Source organism: Podarcis cretensis (assembly GCF_951804945.1).
Source record: "Podarcis cretensis genome assembly, chromosome: 5".
NCBI lineage: Eukaryota > Metazoa > Chordata > Lepidosauria > Squamata > Lacertidae > Podarcis > Podarcis cretensis.
Window position 1 is genome coordinate 48,586,081 of NC_137174.1, and position 25,164 is coordinate 48,611,244.

Here is a 25,164-nt window from a genome sequence, read left to right on the forward strand (position 1 = left end):
GTCCGTGCGCGGGGCGCGTCACGTGACGCGCCCCATTTCCGGCCTCGCTTTGCTGCCTGGCTGGGCGCTCCTTGGGGCTCGTTGCCGTGTGAGGAGAAGCCGTCGCCATCATGCCGGTCTACTTCCAGCGGCCCGAGAACGCCCTAAAGCGGGCGAACGGTGAGTGCGGAGCTCGGGGGCCGCTCGCCAGCGGGGCGGGGGAGGGCCCGCCTCCGCGCCCCGCCCGCGCCCCCATTATGCTTAGTAATGGAGGCCGAGGCCTAGGCTCCCGCCACACTGGGGAGGCCCAGCACCCGCCACGCTGACCGCAGCACGGCCTCGCCCTCCTCCCCGCGCTCTCGCTTGGGGTGGCCGTCCAGCCGGCCCCGTCAGGCACTCAGGCGAGGTGGAAGGTGGTGAAAGGGACGAGCCGCCCTGTTCGCTCTTTAGACACGAGGCCTCTCCGCTCCTCGTGGCGGCTCTCCGGACTCACTTCCTCCCGTTTGAGCCCAGGCTTCCGCGCGGGGGGGTGTGAGCGGGGAGAGAGATGCGCCTGGTTTTTCCTCCCCCTCTTTCGTCAGTAAATAAAACACATTTTTAAAAAGTGCCTCCCTAGGCAGCGCTTGTCTTCAATGGCTGTCGCGTTATACCTGTTCACAGTTGATTATCCCACCCCCACCCCCCGAATCAATAAACAAAGGGCGGCTTTTATCTCGCGGGGGCAACTTTGGGTTTCGAAAAATCTCTCGCCCTTAAAACTCGCATCTTCCCTACGTTTCGTTAGGAATTATGGCCTACACCAGAATCCTGGTTTAGCTCAGTTTCCCAGAGGCGTCGATGACAGATCTAGCCACAGCGCTGCAGGAAATGGGCGCTCGTTCTCTGCCTCTACCTTCCCCCTCCCCCGTTCCCCATTTTTTTTTTAACCATTAAATTAATATCGTTCATTTTGAGACCCCCATAGCAGGGGTGCCCAAACTTTTTTCAAAGAGGGCCAGATCTGATGAAGTGAACATGCGTGAGGGCAAACCAAAGTTGTTGACCTTTTTTAGGATTGAATTTGTTGAGCCTTTTTAGGGCTTTACCCCAGGATTAAATCGACCAGCAGGCCAGATTAGGGCCCCCAAATGGACTTTGGACATGCCTACCCCAGAGCGTGAGGGACGCAGGTGGCGCTGTGGGTTAAAGCCTCAGCGCCTAGGGCTTGCAGATCGAAAGGTCGGCGGTTCGAATCCCTGCGGCGGGGTGCGCTCCCGCTGCTCGGTCCCAGCGCCTGCCAACCTAGCAGTTCGAAAGCACCTCCGGGTGCAAGTAGATAAATAAGGACCGCTTACCAGCGGGAAGGTAAACGGCGTTTCCGTGTGCGGCTCTGGCTCTGGCCAAAGCAGCGATGTCACGCTGGCCACGTGACCTGGAAGTGTCTCCGGACAGCGCTGGCCCCTGGCCTCTTAAGTGAGATGGGCGCACAACCCCAGAGTCTGTCAAGACTGGCCCGTACGGGCAGGGGTACCTTTACCTTTACCCCAGAGCGTGCACTGCCTGGTATGATGTGAAAGTAAATATTTGGTCTTTTTCAGAGTTCATATCACATCTGATGACACAGAACTAAGCATATGGAACAAAGGTTACAATTTGGACAAGAATTTCGACCTGTTTTTGCTTTCCAGTTCAACTTGGAAAGTCTACTGTTAAGCAGCTGCAGTAAACAAAGAGCCATTATTTAAAGGAGTTACTTATCGTAGTTACTTTTATTTGTAACACCGTGAAATATCATTGTGAAAACTTAAGACAACTGAACAAGATAGAATTTCTTAATAGATTATAAAGTTTTAAAGCAATATTCAGGAAGTTTCTTGTTACTGTGCTTGATACATCTCATTCCTCCCCTCATCCTTTTCTTTGTCTTTTATGTAGTGCACTGAAAATTCCAGTAACACAGCTCACTGTATTAATATGTAGGGCAACAAACACACCCACTTTAAAAGCTAATTTAATAACCAAAATGCTGGTAAGAACCAGTTTTAAATAGTAGGGCTGCCTGTTACAGTAGACTCAAGCCAAATATGTGTGAGCATATTATAATTTAATTAAAGCAGGTTATATGTACCTAATAAATACAAGTAAAGTTTGATAAAAACCATTACTGTCAAATGGAATTAAGTCTTGAAATTTCAGTTAAGTTTAAAAAAAAATTTTTTTTTTTAATCATCAACATGCATATTACAATTATGTGAATTATTCAAATCTTCTTACTTGATTTTTCCATTTCCTGCATTCAGGCCATTCAGATTTAACACCAAATTATGGTTTTATTTCTAATGCCTGTCTTGCACACTTACTCCCCTCACACACTTCACTCAGTAAATGCCTAATCCTTGTTTGTGGCAAACTAGGGTTTGATGCTATGTGCAAACAATAATTTGTCTGTTGGACAAAAGTAAAAATGATGGTTTGCTGTGGACAAGGATAGGAATTTACTAATCATGGCATGCAAATTAAGTGGGAATGTACAATGGTGGTTCTTGTAATATCTAACCATGGGGTTTGCTGTCATGTTGGAACACATACTTCATCTATCATCTGGCAATTACTTAAAAATATTGACAGAATACATATTTTTAAAAAGCCTCACTGTATTGGGTGCTATATGTTACTATCATATGAACAGTGAATTCAAGAGTAGGTGGCCAGGATCTTAACATTGACATTGTTTTGGGATTCATAATTTTTATTGTTTTTTTAGAGCCAAGAATCTCTCAAACAAGAAACTTGAAAATGTATTAATTTCAAAACTCAAAATGTGATTTAAATAATTTTAAAATCTATTGATTGAAATCAGGTTTCTTACGTTGAAAATAATGCATTTCTTTAACAAACATACCATATTTACTGGTATTTATAGCAATAAATAGTCATTTGCCACTAAAGAGGGATTTTATACAACCAAAGAGCATAATTCAGAAGCTTTGGCCATACAGCCCACATGCCTTTTGTGCTGCAAATTTATTTTGGAGAGCAGTCAGATTTCTGTTTGTCTGTAAACATAGAAGAATAGTAAGCAAGATTGTGTACTGGCTGTACTTGCACTTCATGATAACCCAGGTTTTTTGGGCTTACTGTGTTCTACTGAGAATAAACAGCATGTTGGTGCACCCTGCTCAGTTGCTTCCACTTTGCCTCCCTGGTGCAAGTGCAAGTCTTGGCTTTGTGTTACATAGAAACCAGGGATCATGGTTTATTTCTCCATTGCAAGCCATGATGCCAGCCATCATGAACCAATGCTTTGTTGTTGCTTCCTGATCATATCTATATCCCTGGTTATCCCTGTAATACAAAGCTAAGGTTTCCTTGTTTGTTTAGCCATTTACAGCCAGGGAAGAGTGCAGCAGGAGCAATCAGGCAGCAGGCACCAGCTCATTGTTTATTCTCTGTTAACCATGATAAACCAGAATGTCATTTAGCAGATTGGGGTTGACTTTTAATTCCACATGCATGGCATCAGACTGTAATAAGTATTTGTAACTTGCCAGAAGCAAGGTATGGTAGTTCTTGGAGTGTCCTCATGAGATGGAACATAAGTGTTCATCCATTTTAGTTTGTAGAGTCCTAGCTATTCATATTTGAAACTGAAGATATTGCAGAACTCTTATAGCTGAAGGACAGAAATGACAATAGTTTGTAACTACAAATTGTATCACTTCTCTCGTTATTCTAGAACACACAACAATGCTTACTAAAGATTTAGCCAATCTGTTGCAACCTTCCCTTTTAAAGTGAAACAGTTTTACAAAGAACTGTTGCCACTTCACCATATTTCTGTTTTTCTTCCCTAGAGACTTAAATAGCTAGTTTGAGCTATCAGAAGTGGCTGACTCAAATCGTTTATAGTATTAGTTTCCTGAAATCCTTTTGAAGCATTGAAAATTTGTGGGCAAGTTCACAAAAGCTGGTGGTCCACAAAAATGTTTACTAGTATGCTGATACACATTTTTTTAAAGTAATTTTTGGCTTGTCAGTATTCTGCAAAGTATAAAATTAGACTGTTCCCCCCATTTTACAGTTGTTGTTCAGCCTGATTCCCTGGAGGTGATTATTACTTTCAACAATACTATGGAAATGGCTCTTTATAGCAACTTTCCTCTGTTCCACTCTGAAGTAATATATTTATTAAAATGAAAGCAGTTTGTATTAAGAGTCATAATTTATTTTTCTCAGAATTTCTTGAGGTTGGGAAGAAGCAACCTGCTCTTGATGTTCTCTACGATGTTATGAAAAGTAAAAAACACCGAACATGGCAAAAGATCCACGAACCGATTATGCTAAAGTACTTGGAGCTCTGTGTAGACCTCCGCAAGAGCCATCTGGCTAAAGAAGGCCTATATCAGTACAAGAATATCTGCCAACAGGTAAAGGCTCTGAAAAATGTTATCATATTAATAGTATATTTCTGGGTGTTTTAGAAAAATGTACTTGATGGTTCTGTACTATAAATGTGATTTTATAAAAGCTTGATAGCATTAGAGATAAGGAGCATATATCACCAGTAGAACACTTTTGAATGAATTGTAGCTGCAGAAGTCAATTGTTCTCAGATGCATTGCTACACTTCATTATACTGTCATAGTTTTATATTTATATCTCTGTATATTCTTATATCTCTGTATATTCTTATATAAAGTTATTTATAGCCATTCTAATTCTGATACAGGTGAACATCAAATCCTTGGAGGATGTAGTTCGGGCTTACTTAAAATTAGCAGAAGAAAAAACTGAATCTGCTAAAGAAGAGTCTCAGCAGATGGTGCTAGATATTGAAGACTTAGATAATATTCAGACTCCAGAGAGGTAGGTAACAGTGCTATGATACTTTTTGTCTGAAGCTTAATTTTGTATTATGCATACATATTGAAAAACACTGATGAACTAATTTATGATTTTGGATGCAAACTGAGTTCTTTTGGCAGACTTATGTCTGACTCAGTCAAATCAACTTTCACCTTGATGTTCAAGACCAAAACAAGAATTGCATTCCCATGATTTTGAAAGATGCTTTCAAAGAATGCTGGTGTTGTGTCATTGGAATTTCATTGTGCTGCCTGATATGCATCTTGGCAAGTGAGAGGACGTGATAAAAAGATTGTGTAGAATAGCATATTCCTTTTGTTTCTTAATTCTAGTGTTCTCCTAAGTGCTGTGAGTGGGGAAGACACTCAAGATCGTACTGATCGGTTACTTTTGACTCCCTGGGTTAAATTTCTATGGGAATCCTACAGGCAGTGTTTGGACCTTCTCAGAAACAATTCTAGAGTGGAGCGGCTTTATCATGATATTGCACAACAAGGTAAAATCTGTTTGTTTGTTTTTTTTGGTAAGACATATGCAGTCACTTTTTAAAGTTCGGGAATCTCCTATTGATTGCCTACTTCCAGCAGGTGCAGGGGTGAGCATTTTGTTCTTTAAAAAGAAAATTAGAAATCTTGGGTTAAAATATTTTTTGTAATAAGGGTTCAACTATTATCTGACTTCTTATTAAGGAAAGTAAAAAGCATCTTTTAAAAGATAAGAAAACAAAGTGGATCAAACAGGTAAATTTGAGTGTTAGAAAATATTGTCAGTTTGAACTGCTGGTCTGGTTAGTGCAGCACAGTAAGTCAACCTATGTCTTGCCAGGACTGCATGAAACAGGGTCCCAGAGAGGTGTTGGCAACTGCTTTGCTGTTCCCTGGTCTTTTTACCTCTGTGCCATTCTGAACAACATTAAGGTTTGATTTAGTGTCTGCACCTAGCTCATGGTTAAGTGGTTAGTGAGTAGAGAGCTTAACCGTGAGCTCAGATTTGAATAGCATGCTAATCCAAACCTGCATGGTTCAATGTAGTGAGGAGTAAAAATGACTGGTGAGGAGCAAAGCAGCTACAAGCTAATCTCCAGTAGCTCACATTTGCACATGGTCCCAGTAAGCCATACTTCAGTTTATTCTGTTGTGTGAACAAGGCCAAACTGACTTTTTAACTGCTTCCAAATGCCATAATTTTATTTTGCAGCTTTCAGGTTCTGTTTGCAATATACTCGTAAAGCTGAGTTTCGCAAACTCTGTGACAATTTGAGAATGCATTTGGGTCAGATCCAGCGTCATCACAATCAGAGTACGGCTATCAATCTCAATAACCCAGAGAGTCAGTCAATGCATTTGGAAACCAGGCTTGTACAGTTGGACAGTGCTATAAGCATGGAACTGTGGCAGGTATGTAATTACACAGTTATTGAGGTATTGACAGTCTCTCTTTCTGTTGCCAAATTCTTTTAAGCTTTACCTTCTGTTTTGTGCTTTAAGGGATCTGGTAATTTAGAGAGCTGTACATAAATAATCTAACATAAATTTATTTATTAATAAAGTTTCCTGGTAAAAGTGTACTTAGGCTCAGAACTTGGGATAATGAGCATACCAGGACTGGGGAACTGATTCTGGTCAGTGGACCAGATTTTAACCCCCCCCCCCCTGCAAGCCAAATTTGACAGGTGGCTGAAGCCTGTCAATCACCTGGCATCATAGTGACATCAGGTGTCTGGTTGATGAGACTTCAAAGCGCAGTGGGGTATTTTAAGCAGCCCTTTGTAAAAAAAATAAAACCCTGTGTTGCTGTTTACAAAGGTCAGTCAAAAAGCCCCCATCCTGTTCCTTTGAAACTAAACAAAGTGGAGGTTTTAAGGAGCAGTGCAAGGATGTGCACAAATGGTGGTCAAACAGCTCCCATAATATTGCTTCAAAGCTTTACAGACAGAGGGCTTGAGCACACTGCTGAGAGGGGGAAGGCTCAATTGAACAGAAACTATTTCAAGCTCCCAGTTGTCCCATTTGTCCCGTTACCTGACCCACAATTGATATCATATGGGTGGGCGTGGCTTCCCCAAGATGTCCTGGCAGGCAATGCTTGGTTTGTGGGCTGGAAATTCCCCGCTTAGATCTATCTATCTATCTAATAACATGTATTTATTAATACACCACTTTTCTGGTAGACCTCACAAGCTAGGCCTGTTACTTTACATTGTATGAGGTTTCTATATATCCCTCCCCTCCAACTTGTTTGACATACAGTTGTAGTGTAACATTTTTTTAAAAAAACTCCTTTCAGGAAGCCTTCAAAGCTGTGGAAGACATACATGGATTATTCTCCTTGTCCAAGAAACCACCAAAGCCCCAGCTGATGGCAAACTATTATCACAAAGTTTCTACTGTCTTCTGGAAATCAGGAAATGCGCTCTTTCATGCATCCACACTTCACCGTCTTTATCATCTCTCAAGGGAAATGCGAAAGAACCTCACACAGGAGGAGATGCAGAGGTAGGAAAATGTTTGTTTGCGGGTGCATTTTTAAACTTAGAAATAGCATCAATAGTGTATTGCAAATGGTTGGAAGCTGGATTTAAAGCTTGTCAGTTAGGCCATTTTAGGTATGGCATCTAGAATGGAGGCTAATGCAATTCAACTGCTTAAATCTTCTGTCTGTAGGATGTCAACGAGAGTCCTTTTGGCCACTCTGTCCATTCCTATAACACCTGAACGAACTGACATTGCTCGTCTTCTAGACATGGATGGCATCATTGTTGAAAAGCAGCGGAGATTGGCAACTCTGTTGGGCCTCCAGGCCCCACCTACACGAATTTCTCTCATTAATGATATGGTAAGCAACATTTCATAAAACATTTCTATGTAGTTTGCATCCTTGATTAAAAGGAACTTTAGTAAAACTTCAGAATGATGTGAATAGTAAACAATGTGATTGAAAATTAAAAGTTTCATTTGTTACCTACTTTCTCCCTCCAGTCCCAGTCTAGCTGCAGACTACAGCAGCAACTGGAACTCTTTAGTGCTGTCCATCTACAGTGGGGCATATTTCATGACTTTGGCCTTGCTTCTCCATAAGATCTGTAAATGTGACATTCTAGGTGTTTCAGCATTTGGAGATGTATGCCCCGTCACATTAATTGCACATGAAGAGTATGTTTCTTATCTATCACATTTTGATTATTTTAAAAGAAATTGTATTTTAGCTAATCCTTGAGATGAAACATTAAGTGTTAAAGCTTGTTTGATATTTACCGTTAAAAACATTCATGTCTTATAGGTGAGATTTAATGTTGTACAACATGTTGTCCCAGAAGTAAAGGAACTTTATAACTGGCTTGAAGTAGATTTTCATCCACTGAAGTTATGTGGCCGCGTATGCAAGGTAAGTCCTGAAATTTTATTCAGAAGTATGTAATTTCTGTGTAGTTGACAAAATTCACACAAATGTTGATATATAGTAGATGTATGGTATTTTTAAAGTGCTTTTTGTGTCCAGGTTATTTTATGTCACTATTAATAGCATTCCAATCTGTTTCTAGAATTTCTAACTGCATGAAAATGCTGCTTGAATTTCCATTCATAAAAATACTACACATTTAAAAGCAAAATCTGGTCATGCAAATGGAAAATGCCCTTTTGCAAGAGTAGGTTCCTAATTTGTATTTTAAGTGACTAATGGATGCTTCTGATTTGAAATGTCATTGTACAGCCAGAAAACAGCATTAACTGTTGCTTGCAGTGTATTCCTGTACATGTTTACAGGGAAGTAAATCCCACAGTATTCAAGGGGACTTTCTGCCTAATACGTGTGTGCTTAAGGTTGTAGGCTTAAAGGTAAAGGTAAAGGTACCCCTGCCCGTACGGGCCAGTCTTGACAGACTCTGGGGTTGTGCGCCCATCTCACTTAAGAGGCCAGGGGCCAGCGCTGTCCGGAGACACTTCCGGGTCACGTGGCCAGCGTGACAAAGCTGCATCTGGCGAGCCAGAGCCGCACACGGAAACGCCGTTTACCTTCCCGCTGGTAAGCGGTCCCTATTTATCTACTTGCACCCGGAGGTGCTTTCGAACTGCTAGGTTGGCAGGCGCTGGGACCGAGCAGCAGGAGCGCACCCCGCCGCAGGGATTCGAACCGCCGACCTTTCGATCGGCAAGTCCTAGGCGCTGAGGCTTTAACCCACAGCGCCACCTGCGTCCCTAAGGTTGTAGGCTTAGCTGACATATATGTAATTCTCCAGAGTTGTACAGGGTGAAGCACGTTTCATTGTCTTTCTCTTACTATTTATAAGAACAAAGATATTTCTAATGTGCTAGATAAAAGGTGAAGGTAAATTAGCAGTGTCGCACACATTGCCACCACTGTCAGTCACCTTCAAACACAACTGAATACACATTGTGTTAGAAACACTTTAGTGATTGAACTAAGTAATGATTTTGTGGCCTTAAAACAGGAGGAGGTATATTGGATTAGAGAATATATTGGGTTGAAAAAGTTTAAGGACTTGCCTTAATTTTCGCTCCCTGTGTATTCCTGAGTATACCCTCCTGTGTGCATGTTGAGCCCAAAAGTCCCTAGTTTTTGGCTTTAGGCATTCCCATTTTATTGCTAATTGGAAAAATATACCTCTTTAATATTGGAGAAGATTAGCATGTTTCTGACATGTTATGGAAGCTCTTTAAAGTGCACTTTGCTATGCAGAATTGACTAAGCTAACAGACAAACTACGAGAGAAGCACAAAAAGGACTTCAAATGAGTCTGGTAACCATTTACAGTTTATTTGCAGAAACAACAGAATAGACTGGATTCACTGAAAGGATTTGAATAAACTTTCACGACTTCATTTGAGTAACAGATATATTCAAGAAATGATAAGGGATTTTATTTTTCTGTAGGAAAAGCAGGATACGATAAATAAAACTAATAACTCAGCAGAGGGGGAGTTGAGGGAAGTCCAAAGGAGGGGAGGGAGAATAATTGTAAATAACATGATGAATGAGATTTGTATCATTAATTGTTATAAAATTCAATATATATTAAAAAATAAACTAAAGTTCACTACTGTGAAAAATTGGAGGGTTGATGCAGTTTAGTGAGGAAAAGGTATTGTCTGAACCAGCCATGCTATCTTACAATCTCTAAATAATTCTGTACAGGTGTTGAACTGGGTAAGAGACCAATCTGAGAAGGAACCAGAACTGCAACTGTATATCCCCCATCTTCAAAATAACACCATACTCCGGCTGCTTCAGCAGGTATGATTGCAAAACAAGAATCTTCAAAGTGGAATGTGCAGTTGGAGTGAATGTTACAGAATTCCTAAATCCATCAAGATTCACTCAACTGTACAAGTGAGGAGCTTGGTTGTGACTCTCAGGGTATTCTTAATGTCATATTTTTATAAGTTTTGTTGAGCAATATGGGTGGGACACCTAAGGAGCCCCACCCACAGTAGCCCTGCTCAAGGACTTCTACTTGGTCAGTGGTTTTTTCCACCCCTCTCTTCACCCTGCACATTCTCCATGCTCCCTGAAACCGACTTGGGGTCGTGGTGATGAGGAGAACCACTAGAACAGCACATAGAGGGAGGAGAGGAGAGGGTCATTGTAATGTTGATGCAGATGGTATATTCATCAGAGTGCATTGTTGAATTCTACCCTATAAGTTGTGTGTTTTACTGTTTTGTTATAATGCAAACTATCCTGGTATCTCATGACTGGCAGGGTAGTGTTTTTTTTTTAAAAAAATAGAATGTTCTGTTCCTGTGTATCTTTTAAGGATCACTTAGTGAAAGATATAAGGGGCATCCTTAATTTAGTTGCACCTGTATGTAGTAGATATTGGACGTGTTCTTTGATTGAACTCTGAAATCTCTTAAATTAAACCTTATATTTGTCAGTTCCTTTTGACTAAGAGCTTATCTGTATCATAGGGAACATGGTTGTCATACACTGTTTTCTGTAATGTCTTCAAGTTCTGCCCATGTGATTAAAGCATATCATGTAGGGAATATATTACACTTGCAATTCTTGTTTAATTAAGGAGACATCACTAATGTGACACATAACCATGTGGTCTGCTGTAACTTGACAAGAAGATGTAGTTACCAAAGAGTGGTGTTGGTGCAATGCCATTTTGAATAATATATGAAACAGCACCAAAGAACCACATGCAGCAAACTACTTTTTTTTTCATATGCCCTATGGCCCTGCTCATTCAAGTGAACATGTGTAGGGGGTGGGATTATTTCCATGTAGAGAACCCCCACTTCCAGTTATATTGTTTGTATAGTCACTACCAATGCACAAATATGCACAGGCTTTGTATACGTGGCCGCCTAATGGTGTTTACTATTAGTACACGTGTGTAAAGACTACACAGGTGACTGAGCATAAGTTGGGGCTGGGCTTATTGCTTGACTTCTTCTGCATGATGGCTGTCTGGATTAGGCTTGTGATGCTTAACAGAAAACACAGACAATGTTGCTGTGCTCTGAACAAGCTACAGGAGACAGAAACATTGCCTGGGTTACAGAGGTACAAGGCGTGGGTGATGGATCTACCTAGTTCAATAATAAATTCTTAACAAGACATTTTTAGTGCTTGATGTTTCAGTTTTCCAAATGCACATGTCATTGACCTGTTTCCTTTACAGTGGTAAGCAGTGTTATTTCTGATGTGCTAGAGGAACAGTTGAAGGCTAATTAGCAGCTTTCCTCCGTTGAGAGACTGCTGCCAGTCTCCTTCACACATAGTTGCTGCTTGGGAGAGTGAGTAATTCCTTTGAATAAACGCTTGACAGAAAATGTGAAGTGTTTCTTAAATGTGAATGATTATTCACTATTGTTGACGGTTGAGCTGTTGACTTAAGTTAATTGAGCTCTTAAAAATGCTTGTACAATATTAGGATGAATAATTGGAAAGAGTTGAATATTCATGTGTTACGCAGGTGGCCCAAATTTATCAAAGCATCGAATTTTCTCGCCTGACTACTCTGGTTCCTTTTGTTGATGCTTTCCAACTGGAACGTGCAATAGTAGATGCTGCCAGACATTGTGATTTGCAAGTAAGTGCAGTAGCGAAAAACATCAAATGTTTATACACATTTCTGTATTTAGATAAATCTGATTAAAGCTTGTTTAGTCAAACATAACAGTCACTTTTGTCTTTTGAATTCCAAAAAATGAGTTTCAGCACATTCTTCAGTGGTGGGGTAACCCACTCTAGAATAACCTCTGGCTGATGAAGAGAATGAACTTTTTCACAAGAAGTCCAACAAAATTTCCTTCACCTGTGCAACCTTGAATGGTTGGAGTGAGCAAAGATTGAGCCACACAGCAGGCTTTCCCGACTTCTCTGTACAGCTTGGTAGTAGCCCAGCTGCTCCTGACTCCTGGAACAGCATTCCCAGAACAGTGCAGAACAGAAAAGTCCAAAGAATTAGGCGGGGCTGCCATATGCAAGTGAAAGTGCTTGGCTTCTCAAGCAAGACTTCTCTGATTCCCAGTCAATATGTTTTCTTGTAAAATGGTTGACTTTTAGAATTCAAAAGCTACCTTTCTGGAAATATAGTTAGAAACTGCAACAGTTACAGAGCAGTTACAGCTGGTGTGTGTGTGGAAACAGACAAAGGAACTGAAGCTTCTAAAGTCCTGCCAGGTTTAGGCAGAAGGAAGGGTAGAAGGAATGCCCCCCCCCTTTGACTTTCTCTCTTTTATGATTTATGGAAATAAACTAAACTAGCTCCAGGGCTGACATAGTTTGTCCCTGTTCTATGGTTTTATTGGGGAAACACAATGTGTTTATGTAAGGGGCACAGGGGTTTCTATGGTGACAGGGCGGGGCCTTACAAAATCTGACCTCCTTCTCCGAAGGCAGGCATCTCTTTCTGCCATTGGAAGATTTGAAAAATCCTATAGACCCTGGGACACCATTAGTTTAGATGCATCAGTTAAATCATGGTTCTAATCATGTAGCATTTTTCTAGTTGAAGTACTTGGAGCTTGCCAACTGCAGTTTTTATATCCTAGGAGAGGTATTCCCTCTGTGTGTAAAATAATTAAGGATTCTGCCTCTTAGAAAATGCTTGCTTAGCTACATGTGTACGTAATCTAATAACATATTTTTTAGATTTTCTTTCATCATATCATATGCACACGTAATTGATTACTGAACTAAATCATATGATAATTTAGCTAAGATTTCTTTCATCAAGAAGTAATTTCAGTTTTTAAGTATCATTTGATTTGAGTACAGTTCAGAAGTCTGTTGTATCTCAATGTTAAATGGCAGTAATATAAGAAAAAGAGCTGGTAAGATAAAATTTATAAACAGCTGTGAGAAACTATCTTAAACATGCCCTTAATAGTGAATTTCTGAATTACTCTATCTTAGGTTCGCATTGATCATACCACTCGAACACTGAGTTTTGGGTCAGATTTGAACTATTGCACTCGGGAAGATGCACCTCTTGGCCCTCAGCTGCAGAACATGCCATCTGAGCAGATCAGGAGCCAGTTGACAGCTATGTCATCTGCCCTTGCAAAGGCTCTTGAAGTGATTAAGCCACCTCACATATTGGTAAGTTGTAAGCTTTTGATACCTCTTTAAAAGAATACTGATGCTTTATGGGAAACTTGGTATGTTCAGTCATGGTTTGAATATTTCTTCTCTTCCCTCCAATGCATGTTTGATTCCCCTGTTGCCTGTGTTCAAGGCACATGTCACCGCTGATACACACTGCTTTCAGCCCTGGAAGAGTGCAGGGTGGGTTTACACTCGCGGTGCCTCGGAACACACACCGTGTACATGGGAAGTTGCCTGTACTTACATGCATTACTTAAAAATATTTAGTGCTGGCATATTTATTCTAATAAAGTGGTACCTCAGGTTACATACGCTTCAGGTTACATACACTTCAGGTTACAGACTCCACTAACCCAGAAATAGTGCTTTAGGTTAAGAACTTTGCTTCAGGATGAGAACAGAAATTGTGCTCTGGCGGCAGCAGGAGGCCCCATTAGCTAAAGTGGTGCTTCAGGTTAAGAACAGTTTCAGGTTAAGAACGGACCTCCGGAACGAATTAACCCGAGGTACCACTGTACATATGTTTTTGAAGAATATGTTCTGAGATGGCAGTGGGGGAAAAACACAAAAGAACCTGCAAAAATAATTCCTCAGAATTCAGCAGTGCTTTACTCTCCCATTTGTCTTTTATATTTAAATGGGTTTTTGTTCTGCCTTTAACCATTTTGCAGCTAGAGAAGGAAGAGCAACACCAGCTGGCTGTTACAGCTTATTTAAAAAATTCAAGGAAAGAACATCAGCGTATCCTTGCTCGCCGTCAGACTATTGAGGAAAGAAAGGAACGTCTTGAGAGCTTGAACATTCAGCGTGAAAAAGAAGAATTGGAGCAGCGTGAAGCGGAACTCCAAAAGGTTCGCAAAGCAGAAGAGGAGAGATTGCGTCAGGAGGCGAAAGAGCGGGAAAAGGAGCGCATTCTGCAGGAACATGAGCAAATTAAAAAGAAAACTGTTCGTGAACGTTTGGAGCAGATCAAGAAAACTGAGCTGGGAGCCAAGGCATTCAAAGATATTGATATTGAAGTAAGAAGTTTGTTGTTTCTCCCTGACAACTTTTTTATTGAAACCACTAGTGACCATTCACTAATGGGAAGTTTATATTGTAGAAAATATTGTATATTGAGTCAGACTTTTAGCCCATTTCTACATTCTTCAGGAAGTCAGAAACCCCATTTGAATACCCTACCAGTAGCATCTCCAACTTCCCTCGACTAGGTTTCCTAACCTTAATCAAACAACTTGATTACAAATAGTGTAGTCTATTTCTGAATATTAAAGGTAAAGGGACCCCTAACCATTAGGTCCAGTCGTGATCGACTCAGGGGTTGCGGTGCTCATCTCGCTTCATTGGCCGAGGGAGCCGGCGTACAGCTTCCGGGTCATGTGGCCAGCATGACCAAGCCGCTTCTGGCGAACCAGAGCAGCACACGGAAACGCCGTTTACCTTCCTGCCAGAGCAGTACCTATCCATCTACTTGCACTTTGACGTGCTTTCGAACTGCTAGGTTGGCAGGAGCAGGGACCGAGCAACGGGAGCTCACCCCGTCACGGGTATTCGAACTGCCAATTTTCTGATTGGCAAGTCCTAGGCTCTGTGGTTTAACCCACAGCACCACCTGCGTCCCTTATTTCTGAATATTAGAATATTTTAATAAAATGGATTAAAGGACTAAAAATAAAATGAAATAGTAGATAATGCATCAAGTGGGGAAGCTGCATTAAAATTAAAAACAAGAATGTGTGTTTTTCTCAGAAATGGCAGTTTGATTTTTATTCTTTAACATCTAATGTCTTGACTGTAGGATCTTGAAGAATTGGATCCAGACTTCATTATGGCAAAACAAGTTGAACAGCTGGAGAAAGAAAAGAAGGAATTGCAAGAGCGTCTGAAGAATCAGGAGAAAAAGGTATAAGAAAAAGATGTACGGTTAATAGCTGAGAACTAGGTGGAGAAACAGCATTTAGTGATGACATTTGTGTGTGTGTTCTTTTACGCTTAAACCTGAACAATCACATTTCTTTAGATTGACCATTTTGAAAGGGCAAAACGCTTGGAAGAAATCCCACTGATTAAGAGTGCATATGAAGAGCAAAGAGTCAGAGACATGGAGCTTTGGGAACAGCAAGAAGAAGAAAGGGTGAGGTTTCTGAGAGTACTCTGGTGTGACGTAGTTACTTAATTTTTTTTTCTGTTAGTTTCTAGAAATGAACTTCTCAGCTGATTATATAATTTATGCAGTAGTAGACAGTGTTTTAGAAATCTTTGTCACATGAGTGATGAAGAACGAATGATGTTTGGATATATTGCAATTAAAGAATCTCAGTCTGTGCTAGAACTCCAATTTTGCCATAAAAGAATGCAAATCTTCTGACTGGAATAAATTGTGTAGCTACACCAAGTTCTAATGTAAATCATTAGAATGCTTTGCAGCTTGCAATTGTGTAATAGTTAGAATCTATTTGAGAACAATGAAAGCCATCATTTTAACTGTAATAAAAGTGATCATAGTGTTTTTATAGGCTTTGTACCCAAGCTCTTTTTCACTATACCATTGCTTAACAATAATAGGCCTACTGGGGTTTTCCTTTAACTGGTCTGCTAAATTTTATTGGCATCTTAGACAGTTAGAAAAAAAAAGAGGCATGTGGTGCCCATAAATTCACAAAAGACGTTTGAAACAAATTGTATGCATGACTCTACTACTGATTTGGTTTTGTGTATGTCACAGATCTCAACTATGCAGTTGGAACGTGAGAAAGCCCTTGAACATAAGAACAGGATGTCAAGGATGTTGGAGGACAGTGATTTCTTTGTAACTAGGCTCAAAGAAGCGAGAAGATCAGTGTATGAGGTAAATCTGATTTTTGTGTTCTGACACATATGAGATTACTCCTGATCAGAACTTTATAGAAAGTGGAGTGAGGGATGGCATTGGTATCCTCTCTCCTTTGTCATTTTAGCATGTTAGTGTCTGTGCCTGTTTTGATATGAGAGGCAACAATATTATGCTTCGCATCAGTAGAGAGGTGTCCTTTCTGATAAAATAATCTCATATAAAAAGCTTTATGTGTATCTTCCTCTTTGTTTATTTCATTTGTATCCTCCCCTTCCTCCAAAGACATCGGAGAATTCTCCCATTTTATAAGTTGTTTCTAAACTTCTCAAAACAGTTGTTTTACATCTCTGCTCTTAATGTGGATTCCAGAACTTTTTAGAATCATAGAGTTGGAAGGAACCCAAGGGTTATCTAGTCCAACCCCCTGCAACGCAGGGATCTCAGCTAAAGCATCCATGACAGATGGCCATCCAACCTCTGCTTAAAACCTTCAAGGAAGGAGTGTCCACAACCTCCCAAGGGAAACTGTTCCGCTGTCGAAGAGCTCTTACTGTCAGAAAGTTTTAACATATGTTTAGTCTGAATCTCCTTTCTTGTAAGTTGAAGCCATTGGTTTGAGTCCTACCTTCCAGAGCAGGAGAAAACAAGCTTGTTCCATCTTCCATGTGACAGCCCTTTAAATATTTGAAGATGGCTATCATATCTCCTCTTAGTCTCTTTTCCGGGTTAACTATACACTGTTGACTCATGTTAAGCTTGTGGTCCTCCAGGACCCCTAGATCCTTTTCACATGTACTGTTAGTAAGCCAGGTGTCCCCCATCCTATATTTGTGCACCTGGTTCTTCCTGCCTAAGTGCAGAACCTTACATTTGTTCCTATTGAAATTCATTTTGTTAGCTTGTGCCCAGTTAGTCCAATCTGTTAAGGTCATTTTGAATTTTGATTCTGTCTTCTGCGGCATTATCTGCCCTTCCCAGTTTCATGTCATCTACAGATTTGAAGAGCATCCCTTCAATTCCTTCATCCAAGTTGTTTAGAGAGACGTTGAGCAACAGGCCCAGGAGTGGACTTTATGTGTAGCTGCCAAGCTACAATTGGTCATTAACACATGTGGACACCAGATAGTTGGAGTTCATGTTTGAGCATTCATCCTGTAGGTATTAATGTATTCAATGTATTAATATGTATTTTAGGAAAAACTTAAACAATTCCAAGAAAGATTAGCAGAGGAAAGGCATAAGCGCTTAGAGGAACGCAAAAGGCAGCGCAAAGAGGAAAGACGCATTGCTTATTATCAGGAGAAAGAGGAAGAAGAACAAAGATTGCAAGAAGAGAAGATGCTTAAAGGTAAACACTAAATAAAAGGCTATTGCTGAAAAAACACCCTTGATCTTTGCTGTGTTTCCAGCAGTATTTATTTTACTTATCTAGATATAGATGTGCCATGGCTGCCATTAATTGAATTTGAATTTCATTACTCGTAAAATAATAATGGGTAATATTCAGTGTTGTCCGTCCACTAGCAGAATAGACATTGTTTGTGGAATAGATTCCCTCTACTAGGCCCATCCAATATGATCTGGAGAGTTTGGAGACGGCATGGGGGGCTATGGGACAGGAAAGAAAAAGGAATTCCCATACGACCAGAAATCTGCTTGCACAACATTGGCCCATTAAATTTTAAGCAGACATGAAATGCTGTGCAAACAAAGTTGGTAAATGAGAGGACATATGATAGACATTTCAAATATAGGATGGAAAGTCACTCTATCTGCATTAATATTTTGGTCAGAACAAGAAGAAAAAGAACGTGCAGAACGTGAAAAACGTGAGGAAGAAATGCGTGAATATCAGGAACGCGTCAAAAAACTAGAAGAGGTAGAGAGAAAGAAACGCCAAAGAGAACTGGAGATTGAAGAAAGGGAACGTCGTCGAGAAGAAGAGAGGAGGAATCTTGAAGATCCGCTTTCAAGGAAGGTAAATTCTGTTTCTGATAAACTGACGTTTCTAAGCAGAATCCAGCGTTGCATGAGCAGACGTTCTGTGCAAACAACAGGAGTTCACTTCTCTCTTTTCCCCTCTGCAGACCACCACAAGTCTGCAAAATCATCTGTGGAGGGTCCCTCAATCCTTTGAAGTATATTTTGAAATGTGGAGGCCTGCTGGGTGGGGGGAGGACAGGAAGGTGAAGTCTGTTGCATTAGGAGAGTTTTGTTCTGCTTCTGCACAGATAGCGTTGGATACAACCCTCCAAATTCCTCTATGCTTAAATAGGGAATAATTTACATCAATAAAAAGTATATGTGAAAGAACTCTTCAAATTCAAGAATTCGTATTTAAGGGGGAAGCTTTCAACGTACAGCTTTTGAGGACTTCAGTTTTGTGCCTTGGTGCTATGGAAGAGAAAGTGATTCCACCTTCTTGCAGCTTTCTATGGCACCTTCCAGCATGTTCTGGAGGGTCCTCTGACTCACTGCAGCTGAATTCAGCAAGTGCTGGGAGGCTACCAGGGTTGGGGGGTGTATCCAGAAAAAATCGGTCCCCTTTTCTGTTAGCAGATGCACAAGGGCACCAATAAATTAACTGTCAACTGGCCTTTTAGTATCTCTATGATCAAATGATGAGTGAAATAATGTAGTATGAAGTTGATCAGGAGGGGGAAGAAGAATCAGGATCTGTTGGTTGGTGTTTGAGTAGTTTGCAATAGATCGAGTTTTTGACCGCTGTTTGTCTTAACAATAGCAGCAGCTTAAAAGTTTATTTTACCTAAATTAGTTGGCTGAGAAAGAATGCCCAAGGGATAGGGTGGAAAACAGGAGTGGATTCTTGTATGAAGATTCCCAAGCTTTCTTCTGTTACTTATCAAAAAAATCCTGGGCTAAGCATGTGCTCAGAGACAGTCTATTCCTTAAATCTTTTTGTATGTCTGCCCAGTTGAGCCACTATTTTGCACCAGTCTCTAGTTGGCGGAAGTTGTGGTATTACAGTCATCCTCGTGTTGTGTTTGCTTCAGGTCGAGCGTTTTGAGGTTGCGTCCCGTGGCGACCTGGAAGTACCAGAAAGGGTTACTTCTGGGTTTCACTGCTCGCGCATACGCAGACGCTCAAAATGACACCACATGCATGCGCAGAAGCAGCAAATCGCGACCCGCGCATGCACGTGGTGTCTGCTCAGGTTGCAAATGGGGCTCTGGAACGGATCCCGTTCGCAACCAGAGGTACCACTGTAGTAAAAAAAAAACAAAGTAGAAGAGCCTGCATGCTTGAAATCTTCCCACTGCTCAACTACAAAGAGTGTTTCCAGAGCCGTAGCATGTTGGTTTGTTGCAGCAAAGTGAACTCTGGTCTACAAAAGCTCATGTCATAATCAATTCATTAGCCTTTATGGTGCCACAGGAGTCTTCATTGTTTTTGTCTTAAGTATTGCTTTATATTAATATTATCTTTAGCTCCATCATTGCTAATCTTTTCAATGGGTAAGCTTTGCACCAGAAAATACATGCATTTTGAAATTTTATAATGGTGAAAATGTGTGTATTAATTTGGATAATCTGCAGCCCTAGTAATTTCTCATTCTTACTCTATATGTAATTTTTCCAGTGGAGTATTATAGGTGATCCTCACTTTACATATTGTAGTTGTCATGTCTGAAGGGTCCATTTGTATGTGAAATTTGGGATCTATTCCTTTTCTCCTGCTTTTTAGGAGTAGGAAAAATGACAGAAGACGTTGCTGCCTTTTTTGAATGGATTGACTATTGTTTCCAGTTCACTTCTGTCATTTCTTCCTCTGCCATATTTTATTCTAATTTGAACTGTCATCGCCTTAGCTGTTCATTTGCTATGTTCTACAAAACATAGTGGTGGTTTCTCTTATGGCTACATTTTGCATTTGTATGCTGTTTCTCAAGTTAGCATTCACTCGGAGATATGTGAACAATTCTTATTAATAACTGAGCAATTTGTTTGGGTCACGTTGGGACAATTTTACTACCTATTCCCCATCCCTTTTGTTGAGCTGTAACTAATAGTTCAGGTCCAGTATAATGCAGTACTTTGCACTTGTCTATGCTGACTATCCATTCATATATTTGTCACATGAGGTCTCATTAAATTTGTAATGCCACAGAATTCAATATATACTTTTGTTTTTAATAACTAGCCAAAAAACAAGTTTCACTGACAGATTAGTTCATAGGTTCTCAGTTCGTTATTCCAAGTCAAAATAACGTCATGCCTATACTATTCTATTGAAATAAAAGCATGTGATATATACAAAACCACATTGGTTGGGTTCTTAGTAACGGTACTTTTTATTTTTTATTTAAATGTAGGACTCTCGTTGGAGTGATAGAGAACCTGGTGAAAGCACCTGGAGAAGAAATGCTGAGCCAGACTCAGAATGGAGGCGACCAGCACCACCAGAAAGGTATTTATTGGAATAATGCTTAAAGTGTCTACAACTTGTTAATGTTTCCTTTGTGATCCCGATGTCCTCTGCAAAGGTGAGTATTGTTGCAGACTGCGTACAAATAAAATGGGTTGTATCCAACTAAATCATTGCATGCACAAAATGCAATAAAATTGCATTAGAATAGCAAAATTACTTAATTGTTTATTTTGACAATTTATACACAGTTTAACGCAATAGTCTCTAAGGAGTGTACAAGGTTGATTTAATAAAGATAACTATCTGTTAAAAGGATAAAATCAGAATTCTAGAATAAAGTATTCAGTTCATGCTGGACATTCAACAGGCAGAGGGCCAATCTGAACTTAACTGGATGGGAGTTCTATAAAATTGGGTCCACAGTGTTGAATGTACATCTCCTGGTGGATGCAAGTTGTGTGTCTATGCCATGAAGGGATACTAACAGTGACTCACTTGAAGACCTCAGGGATTAGGCAGTCCCTAAATATCCTTGATCCAAGTTGTTAAGGGCTTTGCAAATTAATACAAGAACCCTGTATTACATTGAGAAAGCAACCAGCCATTTAAATGAGAATCTTAGGTGTGCAGTTTTTCACCCCAAGTGAAGTTTTGGCCTCTTAACCTTCCTCCAATTCATTTGGTTATCAAACAGAATTTATAAGTTGAATGATGTATACTAATTTCTTACGTTTCCTAGCATACGTAGACTTTTGGATAAAAGTTTGTAAGTTCCCAGCTAAAGTTGGAAGAGAGCACTTGAAATATAGTTGGATAGGCAGCAGCAAGGAAAGAAAAAAGATTATTTGTACATCTTTTACATTGATCAGAACTTTTAACAGAATTGTCTATTTTTTAATATTTCAGCAACATCCATGCATCCTGACATTTCCTTTGAAACATTTCAACAGTGGGCAGTCCCCAGTGAAGTAGTTTTGTTAGTGCAAGGACTTCCTATCCCAGTACCTCCCAACAGCACCCTCCCCCAAATGGTGGGTTGACAAGAAACCCAGAACAGATGTAGGGTGCACAGGGGAAGAAGAGGGAGGGGAAGTCCTGTTGCGCAGCCAGAAGTACTTGTGCTAACAGAACTACTTTGCTGGATAAAGCTCTCTTTTTATAATTATCCATCCCTTGTGACACCATTGTTCTTTAGTATCTTGTTACATATGATGTTTTATTTATCCACACCACTCCAAAATGTCAAGCTGACTACTCACAGGTTGTATGTTATTTCCTACACGGAACAGATTTCTTTATGGGAAATAACATGTGATGTGGTGTAATTAGTACTACTGTGTAGGAGTAAATATACCAAATGGCTTTCCAGACAACTGAAAACAAAACTTTTATATTCAAAATGCACGATTTTTCTATTTAAACAGAGAGTGGCGGCGTGGAGACGCACGTGAGGATGAAAAACCTTTACGAAGAGATGATTTGCCTCGGCGTGGTATCTCAGCAGACAGAGTAGACTCTCCTCGTGAAGCACTAGAAGACAAAGTGCCGAAGCAGGATGCTGATGAAGACAAAGGTCCTAAGAAAGTCCTGGATGATGACAGAACAAGTTGGCGCTCAGCAGAAGACAAGGGCCCCATGCGTGGCTTAGATGATGACAGGGGCCCCAGGCGCGGGCTAGATGATGACAGGGGCCCCAGGCGTGGTCTGGATGATGACAGGGGCCCCAGGCGTGGTCTGGATGATGACAGGGGCCCCAGGCGCGGGCTGGATGACGACAGGGGCCCCAGGCGTGGTCTGGATGATGACAGGGGCCCCAGGCGCGGGCTGGATGATGACAGGGGCCCCAGGCGTGGCTTAGATGACGACAGGGCCCCCAGGCGCGGGCTGGATGATGACAGGCCAAGTTGGCGCAACACAGATGATGACAGGGGCCCCAGGCGTGGTCTGGATGATGACAGGGGCCCCAGGCGTGGTCTGGATGATGACAGGGGTCCCAGGCGTGGGCTGGATGAAGACAGGGGCCCCAGGCGTGGGCTGGATGATGACAGGGGCCCCAGGCGGGGTTTGGATGATGACAGGGGCCCCAGGCGGGGTTTGGATGATGACAGACCAAGTTGGAGAGCTGCAGATGAAGATAGGCCTCCCCGGCGTGGGCTGGATGATGACAGAATGTCAAGGCGTGATGAAGATAGGGGACCATGGCGTAACACAGATGAAGATAGAATTTCAAGGCGTGATGATGATCGTGGACCTAGACGTGCTGGTGATGATGACAGAGGTCCTAGACGTGGAGATGATTCTAGGCGTGGAGAGGATTCCAGAACTGGACCTTGGAGACCATATGGTAAACCAGGTAAACATACAAATTGGAGCCATTCATTTTGTGTTCTGAGAATAGCTAGCATACATTCTGTTTTAAGTTTGCACAGAAAATGCTTTGCATTCTGAGATGACTGCAGCAAACTGAAAAGTACCTCATAATGTTTCTATTGAACATTGTCTGAAAAGTAATGACGGTAATGTAAGGATCTAAAGGGTTACATATTTGCAACAAGTGCCAGAAGGGCATAGAAATTATATCCATTTGTTTGCACTTCTTTACATCGTTGCCACTGCAGTGTAAAAAAAATTGATTCCTTTGCTGATTAATTGAAGGTATCCCAAAGTGCAGTTCTTGTACTTTGATTGCTAGATACATTTAAACAAATGACTAAAAAATGGAGATGATCTAATGGGTAACACTGGTTCCAGAATTAGTTGGGTGCAAGTGTACTGGATAATTACAAGGAAAAAACACATTCTCTTTTCCTTATTCAAGGAAATCATAATAAAGCACATGTAAACATGAAACAAGTTATTCCACATTGTGTTCCATTTATGCCAGAGGTGTTCCCATCTCAGATATCCATAATAGAATGGGATTTTGCATGTAGAAACCTCAGTTGTGGTGTGGAATCATAAGAAATAGAATACAAACTTCTTGCATGCATGCATGAATGAATCTTTATTTGTGTCAGCTTTCAGCCATAGCAATAAAACAACAATACAATATACAAAGAATAGAAATAAAAAGTCAATTATATAAAATACATGAATGGAAGCTCCACATTCTTACACTATTGAGATTAGTACACAAAAGTTCAGATATTTCGCTGTCAATAGGTGGTTGGAGAGAACGAGAAAAGGCTCGTGAAGATAGTTGGGGCCCTCCACGAGATTCCAGACCTTCAGAAGATAATGAATGGGATAAAGATCGTGATGAGAATGAGAAGGACCGTGAACTTGACAAGGACCGTGACTTTGATCGGGAAGATCGTTTCAGGCGTCCTAGGTTTGATTTCATTACTTTTCAATTGTGTGTAGCTTGGGTTTCTCCTCCCCAACCCTTATGAACTGGGGTAAGGCCCCAGCACAAAAATCTTTGGGATATTGGGCATCACAGTTTGGGGCACTTGAACAATTTTGAAGTGGTAGTAAGTAGCCAAAAGCAGAGTTGTTGTTTTTTGTTAATTTGATGAGTTTTATGTCACCAAAATGTGCACTTGAGTGCTACGAGCATTAGCTAGAGAATAGTTTGCAATGTTTTTACCCACAAATGTTTACAAATGCTTGTTTCTTGGAAAAAATGGTTTTGAATAGTGCTTTTTTTAAAAAAAAAAAAGTTTTGTTTTGTTCCAGTAACAGTTTGCATAAGAGTAGCTTCTGGGTCATATGGTTGATTTTAATTCATTCCCTGGAATGTGGAGTTAAATGCTTTTTCTTATTACTAAAATATATTTTTATAACTAAAGAGATGACGCTGGCTGGAGAAGAGGACCAGCTGAGGAAACCTCTAGCTGGAGAGAGTCAGGCCGTCGTGATGAATGGGACAGAGGTGGCCGTGATTCTAGAGATGACCGGGGTGGCCGTGATCTTCGAGATCGGCGTGTTGAAGACAGGGAAAGAAGAGGGCCAGGGCCCCTTCCCAGAACAGATCGGGAAGAAGGTAGACTTGTTTTCTGTAGTTGGGTACCCTAAATACAGCTCCCTTTCAGGAAAACACAAAGGAAGCACACTTACTGTATATATCATTGCATAATTGTGCAAATAGGGTCACAGCTGAGAACACTTGAATATATTTTTAAAAAGAAATGAAATTTGGTGGTGTAGCAAGATATGATTTAAACAGGCAAATACAAAAGCCATATCACTTCTAAAATGTTTTTTGTACTTAAAAGACTTGCAAAGTATTTGCCCTTTAGCTTTGAACCTTCTATGTATTTAACATAGTTGGTTACAATAAGTATTTGTTTTCTATTCTGGGTCTTCAAATCCATAGCTTATCAGTTAATCAGACCTTCTATAAATCATGTTAACTTCTCATTCCAAAGCTATGTGGAAAGATTCATACAAGATCCCGCCCCCTCTGTTCTTTTTTTTTTAAGTTCTATTTTTGGACATTCTCATCACGAGTTTATGGGTGTCTCTTGCGAATTGCTATAAAGCTGTTTTGGATGGCCTGGATTCCAATGTCATCAAACTTTTTTTCTGGATTT

General features: G+C 40.7%; 1 protein-coding gene across 1 annotated transcript in view; it reads left to right on the forward strand.

Annotated features, from left to right (window-relative positions):
* EIF3A (eukaryotic translation initiation factor 3 subunit A) overlaps positions 1-25,164 on the forward strand; it is a 26,470-nt gene continuing 1,306 nt past the window's right edge. Inside the window, exons 1-21 of the mRNA XM_079976620.1 lie at positions 1-159; positions 4,195-4,385; positions 4,688-4,824; positions 5,157-5,320; positions 6,022-6,221; positions 7,111-7,319; positions 7,488-7,659; positions 8,104-8,208; positions 9,979-10,077; positions 11,771-11,887; positions 13,216-13,401; positions 14,079-14,426; positions 15,206-15,310; positions 15,428-15,541; positions 16,133-16,255; positions 17,435-17,588; positions 18,034-18,218; positions 20,574-20,668; positions 22,054-22,982; positions 23,792-23,960; positions 24,421-24,614. Of these exons, the coding sequence (XP_079832746.1) occupies positions 111-159; positions 4,195-4,385; positions 4,688-4,824; positions 5,157-5,320; positions 6,022-6,221; positions 7,111-7,319; positions 7,488-7,659; positions 8,104-8,208; positions 9,979-10,077; positions 11,771-11,887; positions 13,216-13,401; positions 14,079-14,426; positions 15,206-15,310; positions 15,428-15,541; positions 16,133-16,255; positions 17,435-17,588; positions 18,034-18,218; positions 20,574-20,668; positions 22,054-22,982; positions 23,792-23,960; positions 24,421-24,614 (4,045 nt within the window). The 5' untranslated portion in view covers positions 1-110. The remainder of the gene's footprint in view (positions 160-4,194; positions 4,386-4,687; positions 4,825-5,156; positions 5,321-6,021; positions 6,222-7,110; positions 7,320-7,487; positions 7,660-8,103; positions 8,209-9,978; positions 10,078-11,770; positions 11,888-13,215; positions 13,402-14,078; positions 14,427-15,205; positions 15,311-15,427; positions 15,542-16,132; positions 16,256-17,434; positions 17,589-18,033; positions 18,219-20,573; positions 20,669-22,053; positions 22,983-23,791; positions 23,961-24,420; positions 24,615-25,164) is intronic.